The sequence below is a fragment of the Arctopsyche grandis genome, chromosome 9 (genome assembly GCF_051622035.1).
Source record: "Arctopsyche grandis isolate Sample6627 chromosome 9, ASM5162203v2, whole genome shotgun sequence".
NCBI classification, from domain to species: Eukaryota; Metazoa; Arthropoda; class Insecta; order Trichoptera; family Hydropsychidae; genus Arctopsyche; species Arctopsyche grandis.
The window spans coordinates 26,450,746-26,468,409 of NC_135363.1; the positions used below are offsets into that span (position 1 = coordinate 26,450,746).

At 34.9% G+C, this 17,664-nt stretch overlaps 3 protein-coding genes across 31 annotated transcripts in view; 2 read left to right on the forward strand and 1 right to left on the reverse strand.

Moving 5' to 3' along the window:
• The first annotated feature begins 540 nt into the window (after window positions 1–540).
• LOC143916506 (transient receptor potential channel pyrexia-like) lies at window positions 541–4,926 on the forward strand. Its single transcript, XM_077437642.1, has 2 exons — window positions 541–712; window positions 1,101–4,926. The coding sequence occupies exon 2, from the start codon at window positions 1,142–1,144 to the stop codon at window positions 4,103–4,105; it is 2,964 nt and encodes a 987-aa protein (XP_077293768.1). The 5' UTR covers window positions 541–712; window positions 1,101–1,141; the 3' UTR covers window positions 4,106–4,926.
• Window positions 4,927–11,259: 6,333 nt separating this feature from the next.
• ArgRS-m (arginyl-tRNA synthetase, mitochondrial) lies at window positions 11,260–13,729 on the reverse strand. Its single transcript, XM_077437367.1, has 3 exons — window positions 13,373–13,729; window positions 12,014–13,142; window positions 11,260–11,934 (listed from the first exon to the last, which is right to left on the reverse strand). The coding sequence occupies exons 1-3, from the start codon at window positions 13,406–13,408 to the stop codon at window positions 11,435–11,437; spliced, it is 1,665 nt and encodes a 554-aa protein (XP_077293493.1). The 5' UTR covers window positions 13,409–13,729; the 3' UTR covers window positions 11,260–11,434.
• A 1,762-nt stretch (window positions 13,730–15,491) lies between these two features.
• lap (phosphatidylinositol-binding clathrin assembly protein lap) overlaps window positions 15,492–17,664 on the forward strand; it is an 87,777-nt gene continuing 85,604 nt past the window's right edge. For 16 of the 29 annotated variants that reach the window (XM_077438618.1, XM_077438622.1, XM_077438620.1 and 13 more), the window contains exon 1: window positions 15,568–15,888. In XM_077438618.1, coding sequence (XP_077294744.1) covers window positions 15,747–15,888 — 142 coding nt within the window. In that variant the 5' untranslated portion in view covers window positions 15,568–15,746. Of the gene's footprint in view, window positions 15,889–17,664 lie in introns of all 29 variants that reach the window. The other 13 variants (XM_077438615.1, XM_077438616.1, XM_077438617.1 and 10 more) reach the window with 5 other exon arrangements.

A 17,664-nucleotide genomic window follows, 5' to 3' on the forward strand; every position in this document is an offset into this window, starting at 1 on the left:
AAGTCATTCACAATTGACCGTTTATAAACTGAAACAAATTCAACGTTTTATATTTGCATAAGGGATAAAAAAAATTGATAGATAGATGCATTTTACTAGTTTTAAATTCATTCATTGGTACTTCGGTATAATAATAAATATAAATCACCTGTTTACTGCACAGTTTTAAGAAACGGGTCAATGAAATGTTGACAGTACGTTTTATTGCCTTTTTGCAGTCGTTTTACATATTCAAAATGCATTTAATAATCGATCCACGTAATTAAGAACTGGTTACAGTCAGTCAAGCATTCAAATTTAAATTTGCATGCATTTAAATATATTAACGGCATTTTTTGTCTCTAAAATATAACGATGTGCAATATAATTCTAGGGTTGAATCAAGTTTTTCGATGTAGGGCAAAAGTGCAGTTCTGCAGGATGACATGTCGGGCGTGTTTGTTGCATGTGTTGATGACACCTGTTCTCGTGCCACCACTGTTCTGGCAACTGCCAAGGTCATCATCAGCAGCAGCAGCGAACCACAGAACCTTTTCCATCAGCAGTCTGACGGCAGCCGGTCGCCGGGTCACACTATTGCACCATTGACCAACTAGCTCCGGTACACAGCCCAAACAATGCCGCATACCAGACGTGATACATAACCCAACAGTAACTGAACCACTGTCTGGAGTACCCAGAAGATGATTCAAAATGCCTCATAATTGATATGGTAAGTTTCTTTTAAAAATTAAGTTTTGTTTTTGATGCTTTATGTACGTACACCCATATGTATGTACACCCCGAAATGAGCTACGTGTCGGCAATGTGCGACTATTGATCAGCATCATAAGAGGCAAAATGGCTTAAGTGGACAATCAAAGTCACGTGGCCCGCCTTGATATGTACTAGTAAAAGATCGCATCAGGAAGACACGTCGTGCAGGACATTTGAGTGTTTGCAGATGAAAGGAACGGACGGCGATTGTGCACGCTGGACGACACTGATGCAGTGCCGCGGATATTTGTATTGTACCAATAGATTAGGTTAGATTTAACGCTGAAAACGACTGAATGTCATATTCAATTTAATTCCATATGTTGTTTTGTGTTTGTTTGCAGTGAAAAAACTTCCTTTCGGAAGCATCAAACGAGCTATCAAGATGGACAACTTTGGATATAAGGAGCCGGGGGTTGTGCCGAAGCCCTCGAGACGCAGTCGCATCAAGAGGGCTGTCAGCGTATATTCGGGGATGGTTCCCAACCCTGCCGTCACCGAAGAGTTGCCTTTAGCTAATTCTAAGCATAAGACAATAGGCTCTGCCAACGTTCGCTGGAGGAACGATCCGGAAGCTGCCCTCGACGATGAAATGCCATCATCTGGTGGTTACGAATATATGGAAGTCGGGCCTGCACCACCTGCTGAAAGTGCTCCGAACATGTACGACAGCTACGAAGAACCTTCGACAGAGTTGAGCGTTCAAGTTTGCTCAGACACGATCCGACAGGCTCTGATGGAGCAAGCTCGACAAGCTTCCATCCGTACTTCTCTTCTGGAGGATTTGACATCGGCGACTTTTACAGCCGAAGCGGCTTTTACCACCTTCGAGAATGCGCCGAGAATTGAAAAGAACATCTGCTTCCTTTTGGCCGTTTTTCATAAACGGTGGGATTTATTGGAGGCGATGCTGCGAGCTGGTGCCGATATACACTTCCATGATACTGGTGGAATGTCTGCGGTACACATCAGCTCGTTTGTTGGTTGTTTGACGTGTACTAATTTCTTGATATCAAGAGGCTCTGATGTTAATATGATGACGAAATGCTTCAGTCCGCTTCACTGTGCCGCTTTCGGAAATCAACCCGAGATAGCTAAGTTATTGATAAATAACGGCGCTATAGTTTCGATAAACACAAAGAGGACTAATTGCGAGGAGTCAATGCTGCACTGCGCCGTTAGAGCGAACGCCGCTGAGTGCTTGCAGATCTTCATTGCGGAGGACATAGACGTGAATTCGATCGAACCGAGCGGCGCTAATCCTATACACCTGGCTGCCGATTTAGGAATGACGAGATGTCTGGAGATACTGTTGAATAGCAAGGACGCCGACGTGAACGCCAGGACCAGGATCAGGGACAAGGAGTCGACAGCTTTGCATCTGGCCGCCGACGAAGGCAACGTGGAATGTGTGGATTTGTTGTTGAGCAATGGCGCAGATGCTAAATTGAAAAATCACAGAGGATTCACCGCTTTACATCTCGCCGCAAGGTGCTCCAGTCTCGAGTGTGTGGAATCCTTATTGAGAAACGGAAACGCCGATCCCAACGCAGAAGATTACGATAAGCGCACTCCTTTACATGCCGCCATAGGAAAATCGGAAGCGGCGTTTGACATAATCGAGACACTGATCAGTTGGGGTGCTAATGTCAATCAAAAAGATGAGTACGGTTTCACTCCGTTGCACTTGGCTTCTTTGGACGGTCTGTCGCATTGCGTCGAAACTCTCATCTATCACGGAGCTGACGTCACCACAAAATCTAAAAAAGGAAATTCGGCTTTAAATGTGATAACAAGGAAAACCCCGGCTTCTATGGCGATGATCATTCACAAATTAGACGGCGCAATAACGTTACATCACACGCACGACTCTGCAAATCGCGAAGTGGAATTGGAATTGGATTTCAGGAATATATTGCAACATTGTCACCCCCGCGAAATTAGCTATCTGAATACATTCGTCGACGAAGGTCAGAAGGAGATATTGTTGCATCCGCTCTGTTCAGCTTTCTTGCACATAAAATGGGAGAAGATTCGCAAGTATTACATAGCGAGACTTTTCTTCTGTTTTATGTTCGTGCTTTTTCTGACGTTGTACGTGTTGACCGCCCTAGCCCACAACTGCTACAACAACAGCCGCAATGGGGGTGTCAACCACACCGACAACGAAACCGTCATAGAGGAACTGTGTCAGACCCAGTCTATCCTCGGCAACTTGCTCCGGAAGAATCCGTTCGTCATCAAGATGCAGTGGTGGTTCTTGGCTGCGATTACCCTCTTCGAAATATTCCGAAAAGTGTACGGCATAGCGGGATATTCTACTGTGAAACAATATTTAACCCAATTGGAGAATATAATAGAGTGGTTCGTCATTGTGAGTGTGTTTTTGGTATCGTGCGTGTACACGAATAGCACACACACATGGCAGAATCACGTGGGGGCCTTCGCTGTCCTGGCGGGATGGACCAATCTCATGCTGATGATAGGACAATTGCCCGTTTTCGGATCGTACGTAGCCATGTATCAGAAAGTTCAAAAGGAGTTCGCCAAATTGTTCATGGCTTATTCGTGCATATTGATGGGATTCACGGTCAGCTTCTGCGTCATATTCCCGTCGTCGCCGTCGTTCGCCAATCCATTCATCGGCTTCATCACCGTGCTGACCATGATGATAGGTGAATTGGACACGGACGTGCTGAAGAATCCTCCAGACGGAAAAGATCCGCCATTCCTACTAGAAATTTCGGCACAAATCACATACATACTATTTGTCATGTTCGTCACTGTTGTCTTGATGAATCTTCTCGTGGGTATTGCCGTCCATGATATACAAGGATTGAAGAAAACTGCTGGATTATCAAAGCTGGTACGACAGACGAAATTGATATCGTACATGGAGTTGGCGCTTTTCAATGCATATCTGCCTAAATTTTTGCTAAAACTACTTCATTGGTCTGCGCTTGTCTCTCCGCAGGCTTATAGGGTAGTTTTAAGTGTTAAGCCGTTAAACCCCGGTGAAAAACGTCTACCGAGAGACATAATGATGGCAGCTTTTGACATTGCAAAGACGAGAAAACATCACGGGCATACGATATCGTCAAAGGGATCGTCTGTGACACAGTCCTTTAAAAAATTCGACAACAATAACAAAGCGGTGAACAATGAGTACTCGTACGACACTGGACTTTGCGCTCTTCAAATAAAAGTAGACGAAGGAACGGAGAGAATAGAAATTCTATCGAACGAAATCAGAGAATTGAAAGACCTTATTAAAGTACAACAAGCGATGATGCAAACGTTGCTCTCGCACAATGCCAAATATCATTCAGAACATTCCTCGAATTGCTGAAACGCCCAAATATAATAACACCAAATTGCATACAATCTATATTAGTATGATATAATTATGCTTATATTGTGATATCGATAATATATATGTAAAATATTTTAACCGTTTTGTATGAACATTGATTCTATTTAGTACCTATGTACATACAATCTATAAAAATATTTCATACATATTGCATTTAGATTTAATTAATATCTTTACCATTAATAATTTTTTCAAAATGTTGTATTTACACTAAATATATATTATACTTGTAAATTTTAAGTAATTTTAGTTGAAATGCGTGGTGCTCACAGGTTTTTTTGTGATGAAAAATCAGTACGAGATGTGATAATAAGTACATATTGTTAATCAATAAGATATTGTAGTGTTAGTTTTAGATAATATGCAAATGCAAAGAAGATTATTCCTCTGAAGTTAGTGAGATATACATATGTACTATTGTAGTTTATATATATATATATAGTCGTTTTCAACTTGACCAAATGAATTAAAGACCAATGTGCGGTAAGATAGTCAATATTTTCCATCATTTAATGAAGACTTTGATATTGTATTGAGGTAGCTAAATGTATTGTGAATAATCCGAGTGGTGCTAGTGTGTCAATTTTTGTTTTTATTATTATAATTATAATAGCAATGAAGAATTATATACACCAGAGCTTTTATTTAGTGCCAAGTGATGTTGTACCATTTATGTTAACACTATATTTAGCCATTTTTATGTTCACCATTTTATTTAAAATTATAAGTACAATATTTGTTAGATTGTAAATTTATTTTTATATTGAAATGTGCCTTTGTTACAATAAACTAGTTGGAGTTATACTCATCTTTTAATATTTATACTAAAATAATAATAAAAATCCTTCACATGTACATATGTACATGTCATCATAACATCCTTCACACTATGTAATTTAAATTTATTACTTGATTATTGGATTAATCTCATTATAATAAAGAATATTAAATATTTATTTGGCAGGCAGCCATGTTAATCAACAGTGTTAATTTAGAAATACCAAATCTGATATACATACTACTTCTACTACCAGCTTCGGCAACGCTGGGCACTTTGTTGATTGCACTTTATTTATAATTGAGTTCAATGCTTTCTAAGATAATATAACGAAACTTCTTAATATTTATTTTTATTACAGGAATTCCTAATGTGTCACAATGGTAAAAAAAAAAAAATAATATATATATATATATATATATATATATATATATATATATATATATATATATATATATATATATATATACATATATATACAATGAGCCGTTATATTTGAAAGTGGTGGAAGTCGAATTTTCATTTCTTAAAACACTTTCTGTTTGACTTAATATGTCCAGATATGTCCAGAATCTCGGAAAAGAAGATTAAACGTATTACGGGCCACTAATATTTTTAAAAATTGTTAAACGAAAAACAATATATTTAATGTTTTGATAGATATTTCTCGAAATGAAGAAAAGTGGACTTATGCCACTTTCAAATATACTTATATAAAATATAAAAATTTCACTCATACATTACTTAACTATGCCAAGATAGTCTATAAAACCAGGGCTGAAGTCGGTTCAATATTTTCCGAGTCCGACTTCAACTTGAACGATTTTAGTAAGATAGACATTTCTTGCCAAAGTATAAAATCATTAGTAATAAAAATAATAGCGATTTTCAAAATATCAAAATTTAGGGAATTAAAGAAATTAATAAAAATTGACATATAACCAATGGCGGCTCGTGCATAAGATATCTGGGGGTGCTGCGGTTGATTAAAAATAAAAAAAATGTTTATTTGGATTATATTTTACTATTAACAACGAAATTATCAAAATTAAACATTATATGTATTTTATTTCATTAAAAAATTGATTCTTGTCTTTTTTCCTTGAAAAAAGGTCTATCACCTTTTCGTTAAATTTTTCAATGTTCATAATCATTTTTTTTCAATTGACAGCATAGACAAAGCCGTCAATCTTTCTTGAACCATTGTGTTTCTTATATATGTATGTCTTTATTCTATTTATTGATGAAAAACACCGTTTTGGCTCAGAGGTAGTTAAAGTTGTAAACAGAATTTGAATAAGTTTTGTTATTTCCACACGAACTTTGCATAAATTGATTGCAAAAATAAGTTTTAAAAATATTAATAAATCATTAATACTATGCATTTCTTTCCTTGAGTAAAACACTTCTAATTCAGTTTGAAGTTTTTCTTTATCTAGCATTGGATATGATTCAACGATTAGTAGTAGATCTTCCATTGACATTTTCTTTCAGTACTTTTTAAAATTTTCTTTATTAAAAAATTTCACAGCTTTTAATTGATTAGAAAAAGTATATCTTTCTTTTATATCCTTAATAATAACATCGCACATATTTTTGGCTTATATAATATGTGCGATAATATATGTATATGCATCACATATTTTTGGCTTCTATTCGCATTTGTATAATGATATATAAGAATCTCGTATTTGTATAATGACATTAGTAAAACTTTTTAAGTTTTCTTTAATTGAAAATGCATCGATATTACTAGATTGCATTTGGTTATAAATAATTGCTACATGCGGCATTAACTTGTGACTAAAATAGAACTAAAATAAAAATAAATTTCTGACTAAAATAAAAAATTGTATTCAGTAAATTGGTAGAATCTGTTATTGTTTTATCAGTATTTTCGGAAGAATATTTAAGTTCTTGTAAACATTGGCTCAGCTTCTCTTGATTTTGATACCATCTTAAATACTTCAAGTGACGTGTAGAACGAAGTGTAGAAACGTAGAAAGTGTAAGAGGTGTAGAAGGAAAGACAAAAGGTACAGAAGAAATGATGAAAAGTGACGAGCGTGTCGAGCGCGCGCGCGCACACGAACGCAACAAGAAATGTGTATAGCACTGTTGGGAGTGCAGTACGGAACAAGCTTCTGGCTGCCCCCGCGCCCCTCCTTCGCCCAATCGGCATATCCTATCGAAAACCGTACTGCACAAAATCATAAACGATGCCTCAATTTCTGATATTAGTACCGCAATTTATGATCATTATTGGATGTATCGGCGTGCGGGCGAGCTTAATACACGCTTAAATAATATTTATATTTTCATATAATATACATAAATTTATGTATATAATAATATAAATTTTTTCTCAATTTCCTTGGGGATGCTGCAGTTCCGCAGTGCGTATGGACGAGCCGCCACTGCATATAACCCAATTTATTAATTATTGGTAATGAAATACATAGGTATGAATAAAAAGTAAGTACGTTCATAGAGTATGTGTATGAATTTCATACACAAACAAACCAATTTTATTAAATAAAAATAAGTATGAGATGAAGGAAACACATTTAGCCAGAACACATTGAAATATGTGCAATTCAAAGTTTTTATTTATAATGTAATTTAAATTCATGATTTTTATAAAGTAATGATTAAATTTCAATTTATTATTGGATTTACTTCAATAAAATTGGTGACTAGTCAACGAATTCCGTAATACTACATATTAATTTTAAAAAATAATAATAAAAAGGAGTCAGTTGGCTGATTTTTTATGACCCTGCTTGAAATGCTCCGACTCTAGCTTCACAGCTCAGTATAAGACGCATTTAATTGTATTATCTTATACAAAAATACATACATACATACATGTATACAGTCTATCTATATTTTATTTGTTTATTAAATTTAGACATGCAAACAGAATAACAAGCATGAGAATAAAAAAAATTGAATTAGGTAATGAAGCTAATATGGATAAAGCTTGTAAAAATGATTATTGTTTTCATCCCAAAATAGTAAGTACTAGATACAATATATACATTTTGTATACATCTAATATTTCTGAAGTTTATTTCTTCCCAAACAGATGTCAATCTATACAACAGATCGGAAATTGTTCTTCGATTAGACAAACCATCCACTCTGAAATGCACGATTCTGTCATCTTGTGTGAAATATTTTTCTAGGTAAATTCTTTTATGTTAAATAAAAAACGTAGAAGCCGCTTCTGAACAATTTCTAATAAATCCATCTGAATATGATAAAGAGGTGTCCATATAACAAAGGGCATATTTCAATCTGCTACGAACAAGGCTATGAAAAAGAGTAATCATTGGATGCACTCATGAAAGGCCTCGCAAGACCACAAATGAAACCAAGTAATTGTTATTACATACTAACAATACAATTGCAATGGTTTTTAAAACATAATTTACTATCAATAAGAATATCAACAAGTCTTTGAAACAACTTTGTTTATTGAGACTTACATTGTTAATGTTGTTATCAAAATTTATTAAAATACGATGATTTGAAAGTGTCTATGCACACATCTTCTAATACATATACAGGCGGACCTCAACTTTCGCACATTCGACTTTCGCACAATTCGCTATTTCGCACATTTTTCAAAAATCGTTTTTTTTTTTTTTTTTGGTGATAATGCAAAAATGTTTGTTTGCGTGCAATTGTTTCCCTCTCCTCCATTCCCTGTCGCACTATAAAATGCGTATGAACGAGCCCGTACTGTGAAAAGTGTTACATCCTGCACGGCATAATGATGGATGAAATGGAGAAATCTTTGTCTTATTGGATAAGTGACCAAAATCAAAAAACTTCAATAATTCAAGCTAGAGCTCTTAGTTTGCATAAAGATTGGAAGGATAGACTAAAAGAAGATTCTAACACGGTGTTTCATGCAAGTCACGGCCGGTTTTCAAATTTTAAAACAAGATATTCTTTACACAATATTAAATTCACTGGAGAATCAGCTGATGCGGATGAAGATGCTGCAAAAGACTTTTTTTGTTCATTGTCCAAAATTATTGAAGATGGTGAATATTCCTCTAGTCAAATATTTAATGTAGATGAGACTGGTTTATTTTGGAAGCAGATGCCTAATCGTACATTCTTATCAAAGGAAGAATCAGTTGCCCCTGGTCATAAACCTTCTAAAAACCGATTGCTTCTTGGTGGAAATTTAGCTGGTGATTTAAAATTGATGCCAATGTTAATTTATCAAGCAGAAAATCCTAGAGCATTGAAAGGGAAAGATAAAAAATTGTTTCCAGTCATTTGGAAATCAAATAAAAAAGCCTGGGTTACTGCTTTAATATTTAAAGATTGGTTCACTTAACATTTTGTACCAGCAGTAAAGCAATATTGTGAAGTTAATAATTTACCATTTCAAATATTATTAATCTTAGATAATGCTACAGGACACCCAAAATCTCTACAAAATTTATATCCAGAAATCAATGTTGTGTTTCTTCCCCCCAATACTACGTGTCTCATACAACCCATGGACCAAACAGTGATAGCTACGTTTAAACGATATTATATGAGGTCGATAATGAATCAGGCCATCAAGACAACTGACATGGAAGGTGGGCCCACATTAAAAGATTTCTGGAGGAATTATAACATATGGAACGCAATAAAAAATATTGGAGACGCGTGGGCTGAAATAAAAGAGTCAACAATGAAAGGTTCATGGAGAAAACTATGCCCACAAATGATGGGTGATATAAATTTTGATGAAACTCCAGAAACTATCACACTTGAAATAGTCCTCTTAATGAACGAACTTAACCTAGATGTTAACATTGAAGATATTAATGAGATGATTGAATCTCATTCTGAACCCATGACCAATGAATTTCTAATGGACCGGCAAGAGAACGAGAATGATATACATATTGAAAGTGAGGAAGAAGAACCAGAAGAAATCATTAATACCTTAACTATAAAAAATATGAACGAAGCTTTTACGCGTCTCGAAAAGTTTTTGAACATTATGGAAGACTGTGATCCCAATGGAGAACGAATATCTCAAGTACGTAGGGCTATTCATAAGAGTACTGTCTGTTACAGAACTCTCTACGAAGAAAAAAAAAATGTCATATTCAACTAACTCTTGACAAGTTCATTACGAGATTATAATTTGCCGTGCCTGAATGCGATCTTTTCCACCTAAGTGAGTGTAGATTATCGGATGTTATTTTAACATATGTATCTGGCAGCCTGCGCTCATCATTATTCTCTTAATTTGAATGTGATGTATGTGTGGAATCTTAATCTACTCTCTTCCATTTGGGCGTCGCTGTGATATTTTTTTTACTATTTTTCTTTTGCAGAATGTAAAACTAAGAATAGGATTTGAGTATTTTATTTACGTATTATTTTTCTTTTGTTTTTATTTTTTATTTTATCGTGTTTTTCTGCTTTTGCTTTTTTGCTTTTTATTTTATGTATTTACTTTACTTTTTAATGTACATATATAAATAATTTTTATTTAATACATACATTTTTTGCTTTTTTTTTTACATCCCTCAACTTTCGAACATTTAACTTTCGCACACATTTTCAGGAACCAATTGTGTGCGAAAGTTGAGGTCCGCCTGTAATATGATAATTTCGAAAGAGGCTATGTATGTAAGGTTTGGGTTGTAGTTATCGAAAAAAAATTCTATGACGGTGATATCAATATCGATTTTGATTCAGTTTTCAATTTAGATTCTTTATTCAGTTCCGAATTCGATCCAATTTCATTTCCGGATCCCAATTCTGATTTCAATCCCCATTCCGGATTCCTTTTTCAGTTCTGGTTCCGGATTTCTTTTTCATTTCTGGTTCCAAATGCCTTTATCATTTCCGGTTCCAGATTTCTTTTTCAGTTTCGGATTTCTTATTCAGTTCCAGTTCCGGATTCCTTTTTCATTTCCAGATTCGGATTCTCTTTTCATTTCCAGATCCGCTTTTATTTTTCAGCTCTGGATCCAGATTCCTTGTCCAGTTCCAGATCCCGTTTCCTATTTCAGTTCCGGATCCTTATTCTCCTTAGTTCTAGATATATAAAAAAAAAAATTCGTTGTGCGTGTGTAATTAATTTCTGATTGGCTGTCATTAAATATTAATTTTTTTCGATACAAATTTAATAAAAAAAATACAAATGAATTTTTGCTATTAGATTAGCAATGTTTAAGCGGTTTATATTACAAATACCGAGCGAAGCCGGGTAAAACCACTAGTATAATCATATATATGTAACAAAGACGTTGTGTATGTAATTCGTTTCTGATTGGCTGTCGTTAGATATCCATTTTTTTTCGATTCAAATATATATTTTTTTTATAATCTTCTTCTTCATACTAAATAAAGAATAAACCAAGACCAATGAAACATTAAAAAATGTTAAACTTTAACTCTAGCAAAAAAATACACATTTTTTTAATATAACAGATATATTCAAAATTTCTTTCTAAAATAAACTGTGGCGTTTGGTATTCGATCAATCATATAATATTATTACATTTCATTCAACACTTTAATACCTAAAACTTCCAATCCCCTCTTCATGACTAATCTCGCTGAATGAAACAGCAACAATCGCTGTTCTGCTATCCCTTGGGATTGGTTTTTCACCCGCAAAGTGTCGTTTGCCCTATTCAACACGCGGGTAAGTTTGAATAGATAGTCTACTAAGACACAAGCCTCATATTCAGATCTAGCTTTCTCCATTACTTCATCGAAAATGGCTAGCATATGAATGACCTCCAAGGCTTCAGGTTCTAGTAATAATATGGGAATGCATTTCGACGGTAGATTAACATTGCAATTTTTCTCTATGTTATGTAGTCGACAATGATTATATTGCAATCTTATCCCACAGTCTCCCTGACTTTGCAGTACGGAATCCCAATGAAAGCTATAATTTTTCCGTCTTTTCTGTTTCAAGTCGTTTATTATAACTGCAGTCGTTCCTAGAATATCAGATGTGGTCTCGTCGGTTGTGTCTATCTTTGTGGCTGAAAATAATAAATATATTATTATCATACAAGCACCTTTCTCTGATCAATAAGTCTAAATATTATGAACCGGACTCACTAGGTGATTCTATTTGTTTTTTGAGCATTCTTTCTTTGGCTTCGTCTAGAATATCTCTGAGAAATACAGCATTACCTTTTCTAGTACTCATTCCGATAATACGTCCAAATCTGACGTGCTGACATTTAGAAGCAATCGGAGAACCCGATTGTTCGAGAATACTGAGTAAGGAGTTAAAATGACCTGTCTGCGAGCCGTCTACTACATATATCATTTTATCGAAATTATATTTTGAAGACCTATCGAGTGCCGCTGCAATGTCTCTTCCTAAATATAAAGATGAGCCATCACTCTTTACAACTACTACTTCCTTGTCGCTTACCATAGCTACCTTTTTTCCTTCTGCGTCTAATTTAATTACTCCTTTCGCTTCCAAGTCATTTATTATAGGTTCTATAGTTTTTGCCTTGTACGTGGACTCCCAGTGATATTCATCAAAAGTTATACCTATTCTTTCGTACACTTCTTTCAATTCATTTACGGTATATTTCCTATATAATTCCCAATCTTCTTTATCGTCAACCTCTCCTTTTTCAAGTTGGTTAAATATTTGTTTAGCTTGTATTGCAATAGATACATCAGTCTCCGCCATTTTATTCGCCGCTACATACGCACGATAGAGACTTTCGATGGGCTTGTTATGAAGATCTTCTATTGACAAATTAGTCAGCTTCAAGCCCATCTTTAAAAGTCCATATTGAGTACCCCAATCGCCTAGATAATTTAATCGTATAACACTATCATCATAGTATTCGTTTATATTGCCAATAAAATTTCCAATAATCGTAGACCGCAAATGTCCGACGTGGAACGGTTTTGCTATGTTTGGCGAACTATATTCAACGATAAGCTTTTTAGGTTGGGAAGTGTTTTTAACAGGGTTTATTGCCTCCTGAATTACATTTTCAATGAAATATTCTGTGTCCATTAAGAAACTTGCGACAGAGCACAATGTAAATTTATCAACTTTTATATCTTTTACTCCTACTAATTTTTTAGAAATATTATTCATTGTATTTTCCATATCAGCGTCAACTATAGGCAGTTGCAATACGAATTCTTGTGGTTTAATTTTTTTGGGAAATATAAAATTAGAATATGGCACAGTTTTTTCAAGATGCTTCGATATCTGTAAATAAAAATAAAAATACTTTTGTCATATATTTTCATCGAATCACAATGTATATTATTAATATATGTATATATATATAAATAAATAAAAACAGCAGGCTGAAAATGACAAATAGATGCACATGATAAACGTCAAATGGCATTTTTAGGTTATTTGAATGATGCCACTAATATTTAAACTAATACAATAGCAGAAAGGTTTGAATACTGAATAAATGATTTTATTACCTGAGTTGCTAAATGTTTCTTGATTTGATTTGCCATTTTCTTATATTTGATAAATACTATGTATTTCCAATCAAAATGATAAAAACGTAATCAATCAAAATCTATCAACAGTGTTAGCACAAAAGCTAGTCATTTTAAATACAGCTAATTCTCATTCGACTTGTGAATAAACACTGAAATAAACTTCAAATCCAGTATTGCCCGCAATGATGAGCAATGTTGCCATTGTGAAAACGGTTGTCCTGTGACCGGTCACATTTGAAACTAGTCAAATTTGAACCGGTCACAGGACAACCGGTCGCTCTAGATCGGTCACACGTGATCACCCGTCACACTAAAACTGGTCACGAGAAAACTGCTGAATCTAAATTAAACATAATTTACATCCATGTGCTATGGTAGTGTAATTTACGGTAAATGGATTATTTCGCACAAACGACAATCTTTGCCACAAAAATTCACACTAATGAGTTCTCGTTAGTATAATAGTTAGCGTGGGAAAATCTCGATGGATGGAATTTTCGGGTTCCAGATGTTTCGTGATCGAGATTTTAGTGACGTCTGCGAAATGTATTTTTCCTCAAAACTAACAATTATGAAAGATCAAAAAAAAAAGTGTATATGTAAACTCTCTTAGGTAATAGGCGTATATTTCTTTGAACAACAAAAAAAAGGTACAGCACTTAGCGATTACTTTGAGATTTAGTAATGGACGAAGACCAGGTCATAAATCAATAAAATATTATTGAAAGTAGTTTCAATGACTCACACAAGTTCAGGTATAAAAGTATAGAAAACATTATTATCGCAAAATCTTGTAATTGATAAAAAAGTATTAGTAAACTCGAATGCTTTATGGCAAAATGCATTAGAATTTCCGGAATATAATTGATTTTTCTTCGAAGGAATTGGAAACCCTTTAAATTTTGAGGCCACATACTTACTTTTTATTATGATTTTAAAATATTTGTGATACGCCGTTTCTAATGCATTCGTTTTCGAAATTTGCAATGGTTTGATAAGCTTTTGAATTTTAAAGCTAAAACAAATGCGTACAAATAACTTTGAAAGATGGAAATATTTCATAGTTCATTATGTTTTCGGACACAACGTTTGAGCGCACCAAATTCATCTCAGTATTTTTCTTAATACCTATTCACGATTCCATAATTATAGTTTTTTTTTCGAGGTAAGACATTATTTTTTTAATAATATATTCTTGATAGTAGCTTATTTAAATCATTTAATTATTTGTACGTATTTACGTTCTGCCATTTTACTGTGATATTTAATGCAAATTGTATTATTTGTAATAGTTGTAATAATAATAATCTAATTAAAGTTCATAATGTTTATGACTCAATTTAATTTATAAAAAACTATTTTTTTGCATAATATAATTTGTATACATACATATGTATTTACATTTTTTTTTCGATATACAAATTTAAAACATAAAAAAATCGTAATTTTCTGAAACCGGTAAAAATCGGCCAACGGGCTTTTTATTTGTAAAAAAACCGAAAACTTGCTTAATCTTTTGGGTGGTTTTTTGGAACCCCTAGCTTCAGTCTCTCGTCGTTTAGTATTGTTCAGAACAAAACGTTTTGATTTTTTGTGTTTTTTGATTAATTTTTATTGTGATTAAAATTTTCAACACTTTTTTTCTCACACAATATTCGCATGCACTTCTTTTTTATATTTATTAATAATATGATTTATACAAATGCTGATAAAATTAAAGAGTGGCCGATTTATGTAGTTTGCGCACAGGCGGACGAACTCCTAGGTGCAGCCCTAGTCACTGAATTGCACTGTCACCTAGTATGGTCGGCATAGAAGTAGAATGCATAGAATCGCTCTCAGCCTCCAAAAATGTTGCCACAAAAAGAGTTTGTTCATTGTTTGCTAAACTTCATTTCTCTCTCTATCTTCTGACTTTCCGTCTCTCTCTTCGATGGCTCGCTTTTAGACGATACTTTTGTTAACAATGACCATTCTATGCATTCTACTTCTATGGTGGTCAGACTTTTACGCAGATCTACACGTTTTGTTTTATCGCGATTTGGCCAACGTCAGAAATTTGCAAAGAATTGGTAATGTTGGTGTGGCGAATAGCGGGTGTGGCGAAGCGTTCGTATTGGCAGTTGTGCAAAGTGGAAAGAGGAAAGAGGAAAGAGGAAGAGCGGAGGGGTGGGGTTGCCGGCGAACGAGCGAACGGTGAAGACAGAGTGAGGCAGTCAGTGTGTGGCGGTTTGTCGGTCGGTTCGGTCGTGCGTCTCTCTGTCGTCCGGTCGCTCGGTCGTTCGGTCGCCCGATAGTCGGGTCGTCTGGTCGTCTGGTCGTCGAGTGGTCAGCGCGGCCGTCAGGCGGCATGAGTGTGAAGATGGCGGGCCAGACCATCAACGACCGGCTGCTGGCCGCGAGGCACAGCATCGCCGGCCAGGGTCTCGCCAAGTCCGTCTGCAAAGCCACCACCGAGGAGATGATCGGCCCCAAGCGGAAGCATCTCGACTGTGAGTCACCCCACCTCACCCCACCCCACACCACACCACACCACACCACACCACACCATCCCTCCTTACGTCAAAACTGACGTCTGTCAAAAATCACAAAAACGGTTTCGCAGTGCTGCCAACTGTCGCCATCCCCGAATCGAAAATCAATGCGCGAATGTTTATCGCATATGTGTGTGTGTGCGCGAACGAGCGAGCGAAAGCCATCTTACATAAAAATAATATCGATCGTTCATAACGCGCCGTCTGCGGTTTCCAAATGTCAAACAGAACGAACGATTCGGATTCTGGGTCAGCGACGATGAGAAGATTCGGGTTAATTGTCGGCGAGTTCGAAATTGATCCGCGCGGCCGACAGGTAACGATGGTCGTACCTCGACCTGTTATTTTCTGTTTCGAGTGTATCTCTCGTTCATAATAAACAAATGTTTCGATAATGATATATATATGTACATATAATGCGATAACTATCGTTTGCATTTTTTTTCCAGCAATTTCTAGTTATCTCGTGTGTACGATTCGATATGGTCAGGTAACGTGTGCCGTACGATCGATCGATCGCATTTATTTATAACGCTCTCCGTAAGCTCATTATAAAAATTGCGTTGCACAATTTCTATGTTTAGTACGTGGAAAATTTTGGGCTGATTTGCGATAAGAAGGTGACCGATAGCACGTGTTAATTTATATTTTTAATTTATTTCATTTTTTTTTTAGATCGGAGTATTGTCACTCGTCGATATCGTGTGTTGTTTTCAACCTTTTAATATAGTATTGAAGTTAATTATTTTTTTCGTATTTTTCTAAGTGGAATTGGATCATTTTTTAGTTTCCTAATATTGCATCAATATACTATGCATGCAATTGCACAAAAATACGGCAAAATTGTTCATAGATATTTTTTAAATGATTTAACCGCTTTCAAAACATCTGTATGGAATCACACACACACACCTTGCAGGATGATTGAAAAAAAAAACATAAATTTATAATATACACACAATTCATCCGTTGGGCTAATTTTTTAATTGATGAATTTATTAACTTTTTTTTATATAATGCTAAAATTGGATAAAAAATTTGAATGTAAAAGTGAAAAAAAATCTTCAGAGATTCATTGTTTGTTTCAAGGTGTATTTTTAGTATTTTTTTGTATGAAAAATTGCAGATAGTATCAATTTTAGTCAATGCAGAAATGCTTAAAAATTGGTATTTTTTCAATGAAACATCTAATATTCGTATATTAAAAGCTTTAAATATGATAAAAGTTTGGCAGGTATCTGCAGTTCGTCTCTTTTTTTCAGTTGAGTCATTATATTTTAGAGACGGATACTCATAAGGGCAATCCCAAAATATGTACAACAGTGTGGAAAGAAAGAGAGCAAAAAAAAGATCATTGATCATTGTAAACCGTATGAAATGATGTGTTTGTGAATATCATGGTGCTCAAGATTATTTTTATCAACCAACGACAATTTTTTCATGTTTTTCAGCATAATAATAATAGAAAAAAAATAAAAACAATTACAGTGTCGTTCAAAACTGTGCGATAAAACATAGCGATACGTCCGTTTCCTTTCCCTTTTACAATCTCTCAGCAGGAAGCGTTGGCAATGACATTATTATATACAACGAGCGTTATCGCAGACACACAGAATAGCGCTATTATATATGAATATATGTATATATATATGATATAAATTTGTAATAAAAAAGAATTCGCAAAAAATAGCAAATGCAAACGCACAAAAACGGATCCTAGCGGTTTTTGTCCCG

What these genes read in the sequence shown, in the direction of transcription:
- LOC143916506 (XM_077437642.1), top strand. Translation starts at nt 1,142, where the DNA reads ATGGACAACTTTGGATATAAGGAGCCGGGGGTTGTGCCGAAGCCCTCG.
- ArgRS-m (XM_077437367.1), bottom strand. Translation starts at nt 13,408, where the DNA reads ATGGCAAATCAAATCAAGAAACATTTAGCAACTCAG. An exon ending in AGAAACATTTAGCAACTCAG is followed by an intron (nt 13,143 to 13,372) that starts GTAATAAAATCA and finishes TTTTATTTACAG; the next exon opens with ATATCGAAGCATCTTGAAAA. An exon ending in AAAACAAATAGAATCACCTA is followed by an intron (nt 11,935 to 12,013) that starts GTGAGTCCGGTT and finishes TATTATTTTCAG; the next exon opens with CCACAAAGATAGACACAACC.